At 45.6% G+C, this 18353-nt stretch overlaps 1 protein-coding gene across 1 annotated transcript in view; it reads right to left on the reverse strand.

Moving 5' to 3' along the window:
• Nucleotides 1-18353, reverse strand: part of NCKAP1L (NCK associated protein 1 like) — a 54056-nt gene that overhangs the window by 7515 nt on the left and 28188 nt on the right. Inside the window, exons 18-29 of the mRNA XM_053557377.1 lie at nt 18069-18188; nt 14536-14681; nt 14107-14238; nt 11059-11277; nt 9517-9647; nt 5942-6039; nt 5733-5826; nt 5498-5580; nt 5121-5201; nt 2379-2472; nt 1191-1307; nt 741-850 (exon numbers count right to left, since the gene is read on the reverse strand). Coding sequence (XP_053413352.1) covers nt 741-850; nt 1191-1307; nt 2379-2472; nt 5121-5201; nt 5498-5580; nt 5733-5826; nt 5942-6039; nt 9517-9647; nt 11059-11277; nt 14107-14238; nt 14536-14681; nt 18069-18188 — 1425 coding nt within the window. The remainder of the gene's footprint in view (nt 1-740; nt 851-1190; nt 1308-2378; nt 2473-5120; nt 5202-5497; nt 5581-5732; nt 5827-5941; nt 6040-9516; nt 9648-11058; nt 11278-14106; nt 14239-14535; nt 14682-18068; nt 18189-18353) is intronic.

An 18353-nucleotide genomic window follows, 5' to 3' on the forward strand; every position in this document is an offset into this window, starting at 1 on the left:
CAAAATAGTAGAAACCTCAGGTCTACAAAAAAATAAAATTATCTGGGAGGCCGAGGCAGGAGACTAGCTTGAGTTTGAGGCTACAATGAGCTACGATGATGCCACTGCACTCTAGCCTGGGCAACAGAGAAATAGACTGTTTCTGTTTTTCTTTCTTTTTTTTAAACAGGTCTCAAGAGACTGTCTGTTAAAAAAAGAAAGAGTATAAAACTCTGTAACTTTAACATGCATGTGATCTCCTAAAGACTTTAGTAAGAACACAGAAGCCTGAACTTACCCTATGATATTCTGATTTAGTAAGTCTGATGTAAAAAAATCAGAAATCAGTATTTTAACAATCTCCCCAGGATATTCTGATATATACCAACATCCATGGATTCCATTTAATCTATTTCATAAATGAAAAAACTGGAGCCCCAAAAGTTTGGGTCTTCAGAGGTCATACACTTCTTTGTGGCAGACCTAGAACTATAGCTCAGATATTCTGACTCTTTGTCCAATGATGTTTCCAAATATTCAGTCAGAGGCTGAAACACCAGCCGTTATGGAATTTAGAAGAAACTCCTGGCTTGCACAGAATAGCCTTTCACTACAGCTATGAAATAGCTTGTTCACCGTGGAATGAATTAAGTGGGAGCTTAGCCTCCAAAGCCTGTTCAACAATAACAGACTACAGATCTGAGTCAAACCAATTCCAGCCCTTTGCAATCTTCCATCCCCTGTAACCTAGACCCACTCACCACTAGGAATTCCTTGAGGTGAGTCTCAATGTTCTTGTTGTAGAGAGTGAAGAGGGCAGCAGACACCTGGATGATGGCTTTGGTCAAACAATGAATATTGTTGTTGTATCCTTGGTTATTATTGATATAGGAGAGAGAAAAAAAGGAAATGACTAAGTGAGCTGCCCCAGGCTGACCCCAACCAATAAATGCTCATTTTTTTTAGGTTGAGCCACCCCCATTTGACACCACAAGGACAAGAAGGCATGTTGGGATTGGGAGAAGGGTATTCCTATGATATCTCCCTGGAACAGAATTTTATGCATAGTACATTCTCAAGTAATTTTTGACATAGAACTTTACACCTGGGTCGGAAGTCTATACTTTCCAAATAAGTGTCTCTGTCTCCTCCCCCAACCCCGGGATGCTAACCTTAATAGCTCAGGTCTTTCAAACCTACTTCTTACTTACCATCCTTCTCAATGCTATACAAGGAAGAAGGGTCAGTGGCAAGGAGTGGGAGGGAAACAGCAAGGAAGATCAAGAGCAGGCAGGCCACCTTATATTCTTCCTCAGGGGATGAAGAATCTGGTGATAGGGAAAAAGCAAAAGAGAAAAAGTAAATAAAGTCAGCAAATAGTTATCATCTATAGGGGGCCTACTTCACCGAATTGCCATGAGGATCTTATGAGAAAGTATCTAGGAAAACACGTCACAAAGCACCACAGGCGAGTTTTTACCACTGACGGGGATACAACTAGCATCCACCTAGAGCAGTGTTTTTCAACTTTTTTTAATCTCACGGCACAACTGAACCTATAGTTAAACATCTGTGGTACACTTAAATTGTGTTGAACAAAAAATAAAAAGAATGAATAAAAGAATATACTTACTGTGCTTTGAACTTCTTTCAAAAATAACTTAATTAATAATCTTTTAAATTTTTTCACAGCGCACCAGTTGAAAATCATTGATTTAGAGTGAGGGGCCTGACTTCTAGAGGCCTCCCCTGATAATAGGGAGAACTCTCAGCCAAGGGTTCTGCTGACACCATCAAGGACACCTGTCAGCTGCCTGATGGGGTAGAGGGGCAGGAGGGAGAGGAAAGGTTCTCACAGGACAGGAGAGAAGTGGGGTGAGTCTGGCAAGCGGGAAAGGACTTAATCCCAGTCCCTTGGTCCATCCTATTCTGAGTGTGTACAAGTGTGACTGTGCTAATCTGAGGAAATGTATAATGGAAACTATAAGAGACACATGTGAGTCTGGGGAAGAAGTGAATGTGTCAAGGTGACTACAAGGAGGAGAGAACACAAGATCTCCAAGGGGCACTTGGAGGTGCTATAGCAACAGCGTAGTGTGGAATACACTATTTTGTATTGTTCTTTCATTGCCTCCTTTGCTTTAATCTTATTTCCCCAAATGGGTTGTTAAGTTCTTTGGGCATTTCCTGAGCACCAGACTCTTGCTTACTACTTTTTAGCCAATTGGTAGATCAATTAGTTGGAACCTGAAGCAAAATCTAAACTGCCTCTGTATTTTCTGGAAGTTAGGTTTTTCCCCAGCTCCCAGTTTATATCCTCTGAATTCACATCCCAAATAAAGGTTTCCCACCCAAAACCAGAGCCCAAACCTTCCCTTGATCCCTTCCGCCAATCTTACCAGCTTTCAGATTGGCAATGGCTGCCACCAAGGCTGGGTCAATGTCACAGCCCACCCCTGCAGCAGATGCCAGCTCAAAAACACTCAGAGTCACCTGGTAAGGAAGAAAAAAAATTCTAGAGAGGATTCCCAGGACAGAGGTGCTTGGCAGAAACTACAAGATTCTTGGATCAGGAATTCCTGGATCACGGATTTTTAAACTTTTGGTGTACTACATCTTTTCTGGATATTCGTTTCATAGCTCTCTCTAACCTGATGGGAAAAAACCCAAATGCCTTAAGCTTGGCATTCAGGGTACTCCATACGACAGATTAATTTTTTTTTTTTTTACCTTATTTCCCTAAATGCTTCCTTCAGTCAATGCAGCCAGGCTAATTTATTCACTGTCCCCAGACTACAGATTTCTTTCTTTCTTTCTTCTATACTCTGGTTCACAACCTTTCCTCTCTTCTACTTACATTAAAATAGTGCTTATCCCTGAGGCTTAGCTCAAATCTCATATTGTCTATGAAGCTCTCCCTGATTGCTTCAGCCCAAACCCATCTCCCCCTTCTTAAACTGGTACCACTGATTCAGCATTGACTGCACACAGCTTCTAGTATTGGTTATTTTTCAGGTAACAGCTGAGATTCACCTTCTTATCTGAGTTCTAGAGGCCTCACCACACAGATAATTTTTTAAAACCTCATGTCATGGTGATGGGAGATAAAAGCTTCAGAGTAGACAGATCTAGGTTCAAATCCCAGCAACCACCACTTACCAATGTGTGACCTTGGCTAAAAGTTACTTAACCTCTTTGAGCCCGTTTTCTCATCTGTAAAACTGGGATAATACTACTCACCTCATAGAGTTGTTGTGAAGATTAAGTTAGATGGCGTGTGTAAAACATCTACCCAGTGACTAAGAGAGTAAATGTCATCCATCTTCTCCTTCCTTTTCCTTTATCTTAAAGCCAGGAACTTGGCATTTCTCTTGTTCCTCACTAGTATTTTACACAATGCTGAGCACGGAGACGGCAACTAATAAATATTGACTGGCACCGGAATCCCTCATTGTACTTAGAATCAGGGTCCCAGGTCGTAGCCTGACTCCCACACCAAGTTCTCAAATCTCTTTTGAGATTTAAAAAAAAAAACAAAAAAACTTCAAAATGTTCTGAGAGAACAAGAAAATTGTTTCAATACTAGACAACTAAGCCATCTGCCAAGAATGCCACAGACGTAACAGCAGACCCACACATTGCCTGTGGTACCGACACAGAAGCCAAACCTTGGCCAGCTTCTGCTCTGCCTTTTATTTAAATCCCATGCGACCTGCGTGACTCAGTTTGTGGCAACCATGCCTAAGAAACGAGGGACCTGGTCCATGACCTGTGGTTTTCTGGAGGAAGAAAGAAGTGATTGAAGGGGCCTTATTTCCCCTTCTCTTAATCTTCTTTCCTCCCTGCGGCAGTAACAGCTTCTCTGATGGACAGGCCATCCTCCCTCCATCCCTACCTGCTTATTTTCACAGGCAAACAGAGCCTAAAAAGCAGAGCTGCCCAGAAGGTATCAGCCAGACAAGCTGCTGACAGGCTAGAGCATTGGGCCCAACATCAGCAACTGCCAGAACCCAAGCTCAGTTTCAAAGCAAAGACCATCCGGGGGAGCAGCCAGCATGGTGGAACATCAGCCCTCGTTGCCTCCATGACCACCTGACCCTGCTATGATTTTAGACAGAAAGAAATTTCATAACTCTTTTGATCTCAGAGTAAGGATGTTTTCCTTAACATCTAGCTTTAATTCTTCCTGCTAACCCGTTTCCTCTTATCACAGGCCTCTCTCCATTAAAGAAATCAATTGTAGGTGAAGTAGCCTGCCCTATGTGTTTGAAGGTCCTGGTTCCCAGGCTTTGGCTGTATTTCCTACATAACACTGGTTAGTTCCAGATGATTCAAAAGACAAGATGATTCAAAAGTGGGGGAGGGGTGGGGAGTGAGGATGTTAACTTAGGCTGTCTGCAGAAGCCCTTCTCCAACCCTTTCTTCTCCTGTAGTAAACGGGAGCCTGAGGCAGGCTGTGCAGACAGAGAGAACCAGAAAGTTGAAAAGACCAGGATAAGAAAGGAAACTCTGAGCGCAGAAATGGTGGGTGGGAACAGAAGGAACAAATCTTACAAAAAGTACCTAAGCTCCTGACTAACAGGGGACTTGTTTGGCATCTAATTTCCACAGTGCTCATTTCAGGTGAAAATCTACTCCCTCTCCTTCCACTAATGTAGCCCCATGGATTTTCCCAAGCTCCCTCCTTCCCCCTCAAGTCTCCCCAGTTCTGCTCTTTCCCTCCCAGAAGATTTGTCTAATCAGTGTTCCTATTCAATCGTGGCCCTTATCCCTATAGTATTCTTCAGAGCCCTCTCTCCCTCCCCCCCCACCAAGATTTCAGCGACATCCTTTTTCTTTGCTTTACTTTTTTTTTTGAGACAGTCTCAAACTATTGCCCTGGGGAGAGCACTGTGGTGTCATAGCCCACAGCAACCTCCAACTCTTGGGCTCAAGTGATCTTCTTGCCTCAGTTTTTCTATTTTTAGTAGAGATAAGGGTCTCATTTTTTGCTCAGGCTGGTCTCAAACCTGTGAGTTCAAGCTATCCACCGCCTCAGCCTCCCAGAGTGCTATGATTACAGCCGTGAGCCGCCACGCCCAGCTGTGACATCCTTTTTCAACAGCAAAAATCTCTTAGCTTCCGCTCTGACTCCTCCATACCTTGATGTCTGTGTCTGGAGTGACAAACTCCTTCAAGCACTCAATGGGACCCATAAGAAATGGGCAGTGGGAGGAAAAAACCTGGAGGAAAGAGAAGACAAATGAGTCTACCGGACAGAGACCAACCAGTGCCTTCCAAAACAGGTGGAAACAAAAAAGAGCTTGACTTAGATGAGAACCTAGCCAGCTTTCAAGCCGTCCCACTCCTCAGACCTCTGGGTTTCCTAAGTTCTTCTATTCCCTCAGGATCTTCTGAGACCTCTGCCAGATTAAGCTGCTGCTTCTCAACACTCACCAACCTCTTCCACAACTTCTCTTACAAACCCTACCCACAGGCGTCTGTGATTCTGTGACAGCCTCACTCCACCCCAGCTCACCTCCCGAAGTCCTTCTTGTGCCATGGCCCTAAAACTGAGGATGACACCAATGATGGTCATGCGCTTCAGCACATTTTCAGCCCCTGAGGAGAAAGAATAGTGTTAGAGTAGAGCCCTTGGGAGAACAGTGAGGGTTTTGCTTCTTCAGACCCAGCCTAGCTGCCAGATCCCTGAAAAACTGTCATTCACAATGCTATTCCCACAGTTCCTTCTCACAGAAGCGGAAGATGCTCACCCATCAGCTGGGGCAGCAGAGAGGCCATCAAGTCCGGCTTGCTGAAGTTGGATCTGATCTGAACGAGGATGTCCATGTTCTCCACCACCAGCTTCTGCAGCCCAGAAACACAAAGACATTGTGCAAGAAAAGAAAACCAATGTCACATCTTCCCCCAGTCTCCAAGACCTACCCCTGCACTCCCCAGGTGGGACCTGTGTCCACAGTACCTTCAGCTCCACAATCTGAGAGGTCACATGCCACATCAGGTTTTCACTCAGGAACTTCATGCCATAGGGGCCCAGGAGTTCGGCCAAGGCCCGCATCTCTGGAACAGAGAGGTCCCTGGTGGGACTCAGAAGGCACTGGAGCATTCACACAACAGCTATAGGGTAATTTGCGCATTGAAAATGTTCTCCAAGCTGGGCACAGTGGCTCACACCTGTAATCTTAGCATTCTGGGAGGCCGAGGTGGGAGGATCGCCTGATCTCGGGAGTTTGAGACCAGAATGAACAAGAGTGAGTTCCTGTCTCTACTAAAAATAGAAAAACTAGCCAGAAGCGTGGCAGGTGCCTGTAGTCCCAGCTACTCAAGAGACTGAGGCAAGGGAATCTCTTGAGTCCAAGAGTCTGAGGTTGTCATGAGCTATGACACCATGGCACTCTCCCCACGATGACAGAGCAAGACTCTGTCTGAAAAACAAATAAATAAAATGTTTTTTAGCAAAGAAAGGAAACAGAAAGTCAAAGAGCAATAAATGGCCTGAAATCTATTTGGGTGACAGGTCCAGTCTGCCATGGGACACTCACCATCTCCCCCAACAGTACTCACACCAACACTTACCAAATTTTAACTATTTATACTCTTCTAAGAGTCTACACTTTCCCAAGTCCCTTTATGTGCTACCCGAGTTTTATTCTGGCTGTACTGGCTGTACTATTATACTAGGTGTAGGGCCTTAAATAAGTCATTGTCCCTCTCTGAGCTTCAGTTTATATCTCTGTAGAAGGAAGAAATTAATATCTGCCATGAATACCTCACAGAATTGATGTCCTAACAAATAAGACACATATAAAAATCTTAGAAAATTATTAAGTATACATGAATAAGGGTTTATTATGATGATAATTATTAACAGCCCTCTGGAGAAACAAGCACATGTGCTCAGTACCAAATTGGAACTGACCAGCCAACACTTAAGTGCACATATGGAAGTCAATCTCAATGAAAATCAAGCTGGGGGAGGCAGGCAGAGGGAGATAAATTCCCATCTTTTGGGTACAATAGATACTGTCTGGGTGAAGGGCATACCTACTTGTATAACTTTGACTCAATCTGTACAAAAACAAAGTATGTTAACCAAACAAATATGTGTACCTGGTGACATTCTGAAAAAAAAATTTTTTTGAGACAGAGTTCTAAGCTGTCACCCTGGGTAGAGTGCTATGGCACCATAGCTCACAGCAACCTTAAACTCTTGAGCTTAAGCAATCCTCGTGCCTTAGCTGGGACCACAGACACCCGACACAATGCCAGGCTATTTTTTGGTTGTAGTTGTCATTGTTGTTTGGTAGGCCAGGGCTGGGTTCGAACACACCAGCTCTGGTGAATGTGGCTGGTACCCTAGCCACTGAGCTACAGGCACCGAGCCACATTCTGAAATTAAAAAAAAAAAAGCCCTCTGAGGTATGTGGCACGGGCATTATGGCTGTGGTTTTATAGATGAGAGGGGTAAGCACTTGTCCAAGGTCACTTAACCACATGTGTTACAGGTACCAGGACATAGTGGAATGCCTTACTGCCCTTTATGTGTCCCAGAAGATACTTCCTCACCTAAGGTCTGGCTTTTTGCATGCTTCTCCCTTCCTTTCCCTTACTTAGTACTGCACTGTCCAAATTTCCCTTTTCTTGAGCCACCTTTTCTTTTTTCATAATCAACACACATCCCCAGAGTCCCAGTTCTTTTTTCCTCTAAATCCTTCTTCCCTTTCATCTGCCCCAGTGCCTTATCCCTCACTCCCCAGCCTGCTCCAGCCTTCTGTGAATTAAATAAAACCTGTGTGGGGAAATCCCATGTTGGAAACACTCCTGCAGTGACACATTCAGACAAGAGAGAGCTGTAGCTATGATCTTTGGCTATGGGCCATCCCAGCAGGGAAAACCATGAAAAACCAGAAGTAACAACAAAAAGAGACCAGTAGAAGAAAGGCAAGTTCAATATTGTTAATAAGAGTTCAGAGAGAAAAAGAAGTCAAGGCTTCTTTTGAATCAGTCTTTGAAGGCAGGACAAGTTGACCTCCACCTCCACCAATGACAGAGAAGTAGAACTGGTCACAGCAGCTGAAACACAGCCTTGTCCAGAGTAGACACTAGATATTTTTAGAGTCACCTATTGACAGTAGAAAGAACTAAGCTGAGAGCCCCAAAAGGATTTTCAAACTCATCAATTTAGATGATGCTAAGATGGCTGACATAGGGGAAGAGGGGCTGCATCGCCTACCATGGAGCTGATGGAGACGAGACACACTGATCTACCGGTTTAGACCTGCCAGACCTCCCTACCCCAGTCTTCTCTACCCCTGGCTAGTCACCCAAGGGCATCTTTCTCTTTCCAACTATCTATTTTTGTAGTAGCGTTGCCCCATCACCATGGCAACACAGAGAAATTGGGGTGGGGGTGGTAGAAGGGGGAATGAGCATTATTACCTCCTGCTGCTTGTCATTTGTCAGCAAGACCTCAAGCTGATTTTAGAGGCTGCCTACAGTTTGTGGGAGAGCTGATAAGAAGAGGACATCTGAAACCTCCAGCAAGTAAGAAGTAGGGTCAGCTTACTGATGGGGGCGTGATGATGGGGAGGAGGTAGAACTAGACAACAGAATTATGTACTCTAGTTTTTTTTACCACCACCACCCCCAAAGTAGGAGAAGACTGGAGAGGGCAGGGTCACGGGAACATCTCTGCCTGTCCAGACACCATGCAGCATCCATGGTTTACACAGAGGTGAGAGGAAGGAGAAAAAAATAGGATAGTTTATGAATCAGTCAGTAGGTAAAACAAATATATTAAAAGGGATCTGTCTGGTTTCAAGCCTTCTTTAAAAAGGGAATGGCTTCATAATTCATTCACTACATAGCCCTTACCCACAACCTCAAGAAACAAAAGCTTTCTGTAAACTGGAAAGCAGCATTGCGTACTGGCTAAGCACCCAGCTTCTAGGCTACTTAAACTCTCTGTGTCTCAGCATCCTCGTCTGAAGAATGGGGATAGGAGTATCTACCTCAAGGCTGTTGTGAGGTTGGAGTTAATATGCATAAACATTTATTATAACTCAACCCATAATAAATGTCATTGATCATCTTATCATTGCCATTATTAAACATCAGCAATCCAAACCTTGGCTAAGGCTCTAAAATTTATGTCCAAGGAAGAAGGTGCTATGACATCAGACCACAGTTAAATAATTCCAAGCATGAGACTGTTCTCCTTACACTTTATCCTTCACCCGTTGCTATATCTCCTATTCTTTTATTCTTGGTGGAAATGGAGACTAACCATTTACTACCATTTGAAGAATCAATCCCTTCAATGAGTTGAGCCCTCTAACTCCCAAACTCCCCTCACTTTCCCATTTTCCCTCTTCACCTTCAAGTGCCAGGCCACTCCTTACAATTCTAGGCCTCTCTTTTTATTGTGTTTAAGATAGAGGCTGGCAGAGATATTCAGGATAGAAGGGGCCGCTGGGAAGGAAGGAGAATTCCAAAGGGTCTGTGGGCTGGACTATTCAATTGAGGGGAAAAGCTCACCAGAGATGTCAGAGAACTCCTCTGCACTGAAGTTCTGTTCTCCCTCTCTGGGGAGGCTGATGAAGGCCTGCATGGCTGGAGAGAGGACAATGGTCCCACTGCTTGCCTGTCTAAGCAGACTTTCCAGATACCTACAGGTATGACCAAGAAAGCACAGAAGATTAGTGTCCAATCCCTTCTCCCTACTGCTACCGCTGGGCTTGGAAAGAGAAACTCTGCTAAAGTCTGGGTTGGAGAAAAGAGACTCAAAGAAGACAGCACAAAACTTTAACACCCCAAGCTGTCGGGTCAAAACAACTGGCAGTAGTACAATTCCACATTGCCTTTACTCTGCAGAGTATTTTGCTGCGCTGTCCAGCACGATGGTGTGCACCCCTCTTTGTCAGCCCCTGTTCCTTTCCAGTAGTTACCCTCACAGCCTCAACCTAGCAAGAAAAAGTTCCTACTAATTGGGCTCCTCTGAAATATATTTACCCTCAATCTCTCCAACGAGAATAATTGGACTGAGGACTTATGATCCTGAAAGCCAGTTTCAAGTCAAACCTCCTGGGTAGAGAGACAACCAATGGGTGTCTGGTCATCTAGCCTCCAAATATTCCCTCCTGATCGCTGGGCAAGCTTTGAGGGGCTGGGTTCCAGCCAGTGTTGGCAGAGGAGGGCTACACCAATCCCTGCACTCCCAAGCACTAGCTCTGTGTCTGAGTCTGCATCTCACAGACATCACAAGCTAACCACCACTGGGCCACACCCAGCTGTCAAATGGGGAGTTTCTTTTTTCCTTTTAATTTAATGTTAAATGGCTGACAAAGGGGAAGAGGGGCTGAATCTTTAGAACTGATGGAGAATCAGTTATCAAATTTTTGAAACAAATTCCACATTAAAAAAAATAAGAATTTAGTGGGGCAATCAGGTGGCACTCAGTGGTGGCTGTCCTCTTTAGAGGTCCCTACTTAGCCCATCCATTCCTTTATCTGCTTGACCCCTGATGGCTTTTGGATTTGCAAATTTTGTTTCCCCTTACTCAGGAGGGGTTCTTTGCAGCCCGGCTTCTACCGAGCTGATTTTGGGTTAAAAGCGCCACCCAGTGGCTTGGGGAGGCAGGAATCCAGTTCCTTTCGTTCCTTAAAATCTCAAAGGAAATTGCTGATTCCACCTTTTCCAGTTTGGAGGAGGAAGCCCACTTCTCTGTTAAGAACAATCTACTATGACATGGTCTTGTCTGGAGACAAGGAGATAGTATTGTAGAGAGATGATGGTAGGAAGAATGGTTTTTACAAAAGAGAGAGAGAGAGAGAGAAAAGGTTAAATAACTACAGGTAGGTCAATGCCTGTTACATTGAAGGTTAGGAGGAAACTCAGCAGTGGACAAAAGGGGATCTGGGTTTGCCCAAGGTTATTGTTTCAATCCTCAAACAGAAACAAGCCTCCATCAGGAGGTCTACATATGACCCTGGGAGCCAAAATGTTTGGGCCCTGAGGTCTGACTGTATAAAGGAAAAGGCACTGACAAAGAGGTGAAGCAGGAGGAGAGGATATACTGGCCAGTTTGTGTAGAGAGTGGTGATGGTCTGTTCCCCACAGGAGTCCAGTGGCTGTGTCTGCTGCAGGAGGGCATTGCGGATGACTCTGGAAGCGTCTGCACCCAAAAACTGGGCCAGTGACTGTATGAAACTGATGTATGCTTTGAGTCCTGCCAGCAGCTCCGAAGGCCTTACGATCTCCTGGGTTGTAGCATTGTAGCCAGCCAGCCACACAATGGCTCTGAGGGTACAAAAATCATAATGACAATCATCACGCTCGAACACAGTAACAAGTATTGAGCATGTACTGTGTTCCAGGAGCTGTGCTGTGATGTTTGTTACTGCACATATCTCATTGGAACGTCACAACAACCCAATAAGGTAGGAACAATCATTATCCCCATTTTACAGATGAGGGAACTGAAACACAGAGATACTAATATCATTGCTGAAGACCACACAACTGGCAGTAGAAGAGCTGGGACTTGTGCCCAGTAGCATTCAATCAAACTTTTCCGCCTCCTCTGAAGAGACTGGGTCAGGTAGTAAAAAAAACCTGGGTTCCCACAGTGGCTCACTACTATAATCCTTGCACTCTGAGAGGCAAAGCCAGGTGAATCGCCTCAGCTTAGGAGTTCAAGACCAGCCTAAGCAACAGTGAGACCCCATCTCTACTAAAAACAGAAAAACTAGCTGAGCTTTATGGCAGGCACTTGTAGTCCCAGCTACTCTGGAGACTGAGGCAAAAAGAACTCTTGAGCCCAGAAATTTGAGGTTGCTATGGGCTATGACTCCATGGCACTCAACCCAGGTCAACAGAATGAGACACTATCTCAAAAAGAAGAAAAAAAAAAAACCTAGATTCCCAAATTCTATCTAACTCTACCTGAGAGTTCATACCACCTGCCTTGTTGTATCGGTATTTATCTCCTCTCCTTGGAAAGAATTATTTCTAACCCTTGTAGAAATGGAAAACCACTTCTTAGAAATACTTGGAAGTACAGCGTGATCCCGAGTGGCCTCAGGACACCAGGGCTAGACAGACAGCATATCTGGCTGGCATGCACGACAGCTAACCTTAGAAAGGGCAGGATGACTGTCTCCATTATACTACTGTAGGGGCGTGTCAGCAAGACTCCTCACCCCCCGGACCTCCAACCCCTTCCAAAATACCTTTGCCAAGTCAGAGATTTCACAATTAGAGTCAGCCCTTTAACTAAAAGGTTTTTTTCCTTATTAAAATGTAAACGCTGGGGAAAGAGATAGCCTTTGTCAGTTATCTGAACCTCAGTATGAATGAGTTAACCCCAGTCTTACTTAAGCCATAGATATTTGGAAGTTTTTGTGTTTTTGGAAAAATGTTTATGACAGGGAAGGAGAAGGGAACATGGAAGGCCTATTGGCAGATAAAAAGGAAAAGACTCTCAAGTACCACTTGAGGGAAATATAATAATACAAAAGGGACAGGTTGAGGGCAAGCCTAACTTATTATAGTTTTCATCAAGGCCAAACTTCTAGGCCAACCTTGGGACATTGGGAACTGAGGTCAGTGCAACAGGCATCAGAGATATGCTAGGAAAACTTGAATATCACACCCATGCTGCCTCCACGGCCTAAACTGCCACAAGCTTCTGAAGGTTTGCAAATGGTCGATTATCAAACTGTCATCTTCCTAACATTGTGTATGCAACTGAGACACTTCTTTCCATACGGCTAACGTGTACATAATGAAACCAAACTCATTTTACTTCATCCAAGCAAAACCTAATTGAAAAATAAGTCTGCGTCTCATACAATCAAAACACAGGCTCAACTTGTCTCCCTGCTTCTGTCCTTGCCCCCACAAAGGCCCCTGGAGTGAAATACTACTTCAAAGTTTCTTAACACAGCCCTGCTCGAAACCTGCCAAGGCTCCCCATCTCACTCAGAAAAAAAGCCAAAGCCTTTACAATGACAGATAAGCACCTGCACCATCTGCCACTCCCGACCTCCACCCCCACGTCTTACCAGCCTCCCCCAGGCTCATTCTGCTGCAGCCACACTGGCCTCCTCCATGTCCCTTCAACATGGCAGGTGAGTTTCCGCCTCAGAGGCTTTACACTTGCAAAGCATTCCTCTACCTAGAATGCTCTTTCCCTGATAGTCCCACTAGTGCCCTTCTCAGCTCCTTCAGAGGTTTACTCAAATGTCACTTTCTCAAGGAAGCCTTCCCTGGCCACCCTAAGACTGCAACAACCACCATCACCATCACACACCTCCTATCTCCCTTTCCTGCTTTATTTCTCTGCTTAGTACTTATCACTATCTAATCTACTACGTAGTCTATCTTATTTTTTTTATCTCTCCTACTAGATGGTAAGTTTCTTGGGAGCAGGGATTTTCATGTTTTGTATACTGCTGTACCAACGGCTTTTAGAGCACCTCTAACACAGAGAGGTATTCAATATACACTTGCTGAATGAATAAATAAGCCACATGTTCCACAACAAAACACAGAAGACCAGAAGATTATTCATAATAATTCTTCCCATTGCCCTAATTGCTGACTGTCATGCCCAATTCCAATACAAAGGTTCTTCCCACCTGCTTCAGGGGTCAATAGAATGAGGGGCAAAGCAGAGGAAAGGGAATATATTTTACTAAGGTTTAATACTCTGCACTCATTCATTTTAATTCTCTACAAATTCTCAATTGTAGGTAATCCTCAACTATCTATATAAGGTAAAAATCACTATCCTTACTTCATGAGAAAATAAACTGGCTCAAAGAAGTTAGATAATATGCTTCAAAATCTTAGCTAATGGCCAAATTTATCAACACAGGTCTGCCAATTGCAAAGGCTTTGCTCATTCTACTAAACCACTAGCAATCTGGCTGTTCATCAAATTAGCTAAATAGTGTTAGTGGTTCTTTTTGTTTGCTTGCTTTTAATAGAGATGCTTGGACCTATGCCAGACTGACTGCATCAGAATCTCCACAGTAGGACGTGACCACCAGGATGAATCTAATAGGACCCAACTCTGAGGACCACTATACTACACAAACATACAAGATAAGGAAAGAGCAATACCTGTTGAGCCTGGCCTCCAGGTGGCTACTGAGATATTCAGAAGGAAAGATAGTGTGTCCAAACACAGAGAAACTGTAGACGTGATTCATTGTCAGTGCCAATTCTGTCAAGTTTAGGTGTAGCTTGTCCATGCTAGAAAGTAAAATGAGCCTTGATTATGGGTTTGGCACCATCCATTAGTATCTGAGAAGGCTGAGTCAGGCGATGGCTGTCAGGACCCTTCCAACTTCTGGGGATACTCAGCCTAGAACAGTACACATTGATGCTGACTTCAAAGACAAAACAGAAAACGCACACTTAAGTGATTTTTCCGTCCCCGTCATTCCCCACCACCAATTCCACATATTCCTGCGGTAACACCTTCCCTCTTCCCTTTTCTTCCTTCTTTGAGGCAGTGCTCTATTGGCCCTCTGGGGCCCGGGTCCTCACTTGGTGACGATGCTGCGGTTCTTCCGGTGACTCTCAGCTCCTGGCTTATCCCTCTCAGGCTCTCCTTTTCTGGGAGTCTGTCTCTGCTTCATGGTTTTCTTGTTCTTGGCCTTGCTGATGGTAGTAGCACAGTGCTTAGGTAGAAGCTTTAGAAACAAACACAGGTGAGTAGAGAAATGAGATTTGTTGCTAAAACTGCCAAGTAGCCCATCAGTTATTACAGGGTCTCTGTAGCACTGTCTGTTCTTTTATCTTTCTGCCTTTCTCTCTCTCCTTCCATGGATCTCCTGCCCTAAGGAGAGCCTATTTGGAATGTGCTCACCCCTTTTAGTTTTCATAAATATCTCTCCATGTATAGGCTCGAAGTCTCAAGATGGCAGTGTCTTTCAGGGAGCAGAACATCGCGCCCCCACCCACATCCTAAGACAGACTTTCCTGATGGAAAAATTCAAGCAAAAGAATAATATCTAAAAGCTCCACTCAAGCTGTTTTCTAATGTGTTTTAACCTATGAAACCAGTTATTTGCTAAGTAGAACAACCATCTCACTTGCTATATTCCTTCATCATCTGTCCTATGGGACAGTTACCCACAGGTCTCCAAAGAAATCACAATATGCCCAGCATTTTCTTTCCACTTCTTTTTTGTTGTTGTTGAGATATCATATTTCTTGCTAGCTAAACATCAATCTAGCATCTCTTCTCTTCACTGAGATAATCCAGTTAGCTATACCAAAAAAATATAAGATAGAATTATATATTCAGGTCTCTCCTTCAAAGTAATTGCAATTCTCTGCATTTATTCCAATGCTGCTGAGTTGGAATTACTCTTACAGCAGCATAAGAGTCACAAGAGAGGGGCAGTGCCTGTGGCTCAAGGAGTAGGGCGCCGGTCCCATATGCCAGAGGTGGCGGGTTCAAACCCAGCCCCAGCCAAAAAAAAAAAGAAAAGAGTCACAAGAGAAAACTGGTTTTGTTACTTTACAGTCACACCTTTTAAAAAAATTCAAACAGTTGCCTGTTTCCAAAAAAATCAAGTCCACCTTGATGGAAAAAGATGTGTCAACCCTGAGATTACACAAAAGTGTCTGTAGGAGATCCTGAAAGCAGTCCCCCAAAATGTTAACTCCATTAGTAATTACTTACTCAAAATGTTAACTCTGGAGGGCCAATACTCATTTGGTTGCAAAAGTTCTGGTGTAGTAAAAATTACACACATCAGGCTTTAGTCATCCCTGATACAGCATTGAGCAAACCTCTTTACCACTGTCTCTTACGTGTAGTGGGTATTCACACTGAGGGAGAGATACACCTACAATTGCATTTGTGTGTATATCTTCCCTGCATTAGTTATTTGAATTACTTTCGTGATTTTTGGCCGGGGCTGGGTTTGAACCTGCTACCTCCAGCAAATGGGACCGGCGCCCTACTCCTTGAGCCACGCTTTCAAACATATATTTGTACTCCCTTTTCCTTTAAACTGGGGCATTCCTCAAGGGCCGGGATTGTGTACCTTCCTTCTGGATCCCCCCCAAAAAACCAAGCACAGAGCTCAGCACCCAATAAATAGCAAGTAACATAACAGCTAATGTTCACTGAGGCTGTGTGCCAAATATTAAATGAACTCTATTTTATTCAGTCCCTGTAACACTTTTATAAAGAATTTCATCCCCATTTTACATATGAGAAAATAAAAAGTTAAATAATAATATAACTGTGCCTCTGTACACACACTCACTCACTCATCTGCACACACCCTGGCTCCATGTCTACCGAAGTTGCTACAAAGCCTCCTGACTCAAACCAGGAAGGGTGGGTAGTCTGGGAAATCTAAGATTCCAGGGCAATAAATAAATAAATACTCCACGGCAACAGCAAAACAAGTTTCTCACTTTCAAATTTTCTAAAATTTAAGTTGAGCTAATCATGACCAGGTGCTATGAGTCAGTGACGAGAGGGGCTGGGGGAAGAAGACAAGAAGAAAAAGACTAGAGAGCAGCCCTGAGGACAAACACACAAGAGGTGCTCTGAAATGTCCACATAGCTACGGACGAGGATGCAGAGGAACAGGAAGATGAGACAGGACAGGTGATCTGGGGGCCACTGTCCTGACACAGGGCAAAAAGAGGACGGAAAATAAATTAGGAAATAAACTTGGCTCTCAGAACTCGTCAGATGACAGCACAGATTTTGTTGGGAGTGCAGCTGTTCAAATAAGAGTATTTTTAGATACCTCTATCTTGTCCTAAGGGGGTAAAGTCTGAAAAGACTGACTAAGAAAAGAATCCTGCCATAGGCTAGGCGTGGTGGCTCATGCCTGTAGCAGATTGCTTGAGCTCAGGAGTTTAAGACCAGCCTGAGCAAGAGTAAGACCTTATCTCTACCAAAAATAGAAAAACTAGCCAGGCATTGGGGGTGGGTGGCACCTGCAGTCCCAGCTACTCAGGAGGCTGAGGCAAGAGGATTGCTCAAGCCTAAGAGTGTGAGGTTGCTGTGAGCTATGATGCCACAGCACTCCACTCAGGGTGACAGAGAGACCCTGTCTCAAAAAGAAAAAGAAAAAGAAACAAAAAAAGAATCCTGCCATAAACTCAAGTACACAAAGGCCCCAGTCCTACAAAAGAGAAAGAGAAAACCTGGCATAGGAGAGGGGGAGCAAGGGTGAGTAGAGGAGAAGGCACTGAGGGTGGCAGAGCAGGGGCTGGCAGCTGGAGAGGGGCTGACAGCGGGAGGGGGGCTGTCAGCGGGAGGGGGGCTGACAATGGGAAGGGGGCTGTCAGCAGGAGGGGTGCTGACAGTGGGAGGGGGGCTGTCAGCGGGAGGGGGGCTGACAATGGGAAGGGGGCTGTCAGCAGGAGGGGGGCTGACAATGGGAAGGGGGCTGTCAGCGGGAGGGGGGCTGACAGTGGGAGGGGGGCTGTCAGCGGGAGGGGGGCTGACAATGGGAGGGGGGCTGTCAGCGGGAGGGGGGCTGACAGCGGGAGGGGGGCTGTCAGCGGGAGGGGGGCTGTCAGCGGGAGGGGGGCTGTCAGCGGGAGGGGGGCTGACAGCGGGAGGGGGGTTGTCAGCGGGAGGGGGGCTGACAATGGGAGGGGGGCTGTCAGCGGGAGGGGGGCTGACAGCGGGAGGGGGGCTGTCAGCGGGAGGGGGGCTGTCAGCGGGAGGGGGGCTGACAGTGGGAGGGGGGCTGTCAGCGGGAGGGCGGCTGACAATGGGAGGGGGGCTGTCAGCGGGAGGGGGGCTGACAATGGGAATGGGGCTGTCAGCGGGAGGGGGGCTGACAGCGGGAGGGGGGCTGACAATGGGAAGGGGGCTGTCAGCGGGAGGGGGGCTGACAGCGGGAGGGGGGCTGACAATGGGAAGGGGGCTGTCAGCGGGAGGGGAGCTGTCAGCGGGAGGGGGGCTGACAATGGGAAGGGGGCTGGCAGCTGGAGGGGGGCTGTCAGCGGGAGGGGGGCTGTCAGCGGGAGGGGGGCTGACAGCGGGAGGGGGGCTGTCAGCGGGAGGGGAGCTGACAGCGGGAGGGTGGGCCTACCTGCTCGCTCAGGTTTCGCTGCTCAGCACAGATTTCCAGGACACAGTTGCTGGTCTGCTTGGCCAGCTCTTCCAGAAAGGAGTTACAGTGGTGAAGACCGTGGTTCTTCAGGTGGGGATACTACAGGAAAGAGGGACCAAGTAGGAAATTGTCACCTTTGGGGACAGGCACTACTTTATCATAATACTTCTCTGATCTGCCCTTTGTCTAAGCTACCCCCTCCTTCAGAAGAAAACACTGAGGCCCAGAGAGAGAAGACACATTGTACATAAAACTACTTATAGA

The sequence above is a fragment of the Nycticebus coucang genome, chromosome 12 (genome assembly GCF_027406575.1).
Source record: "Nycticebus coucang isolate mNycCou1 chromosome 12, mNycCou1.pri, whole genome shotgun sequence".
NCBI lineage: Eukaryota > Metazoa > Chordata > Mammalia > Primates > Lorisidae > Nycticebus > Nycticebus coucang.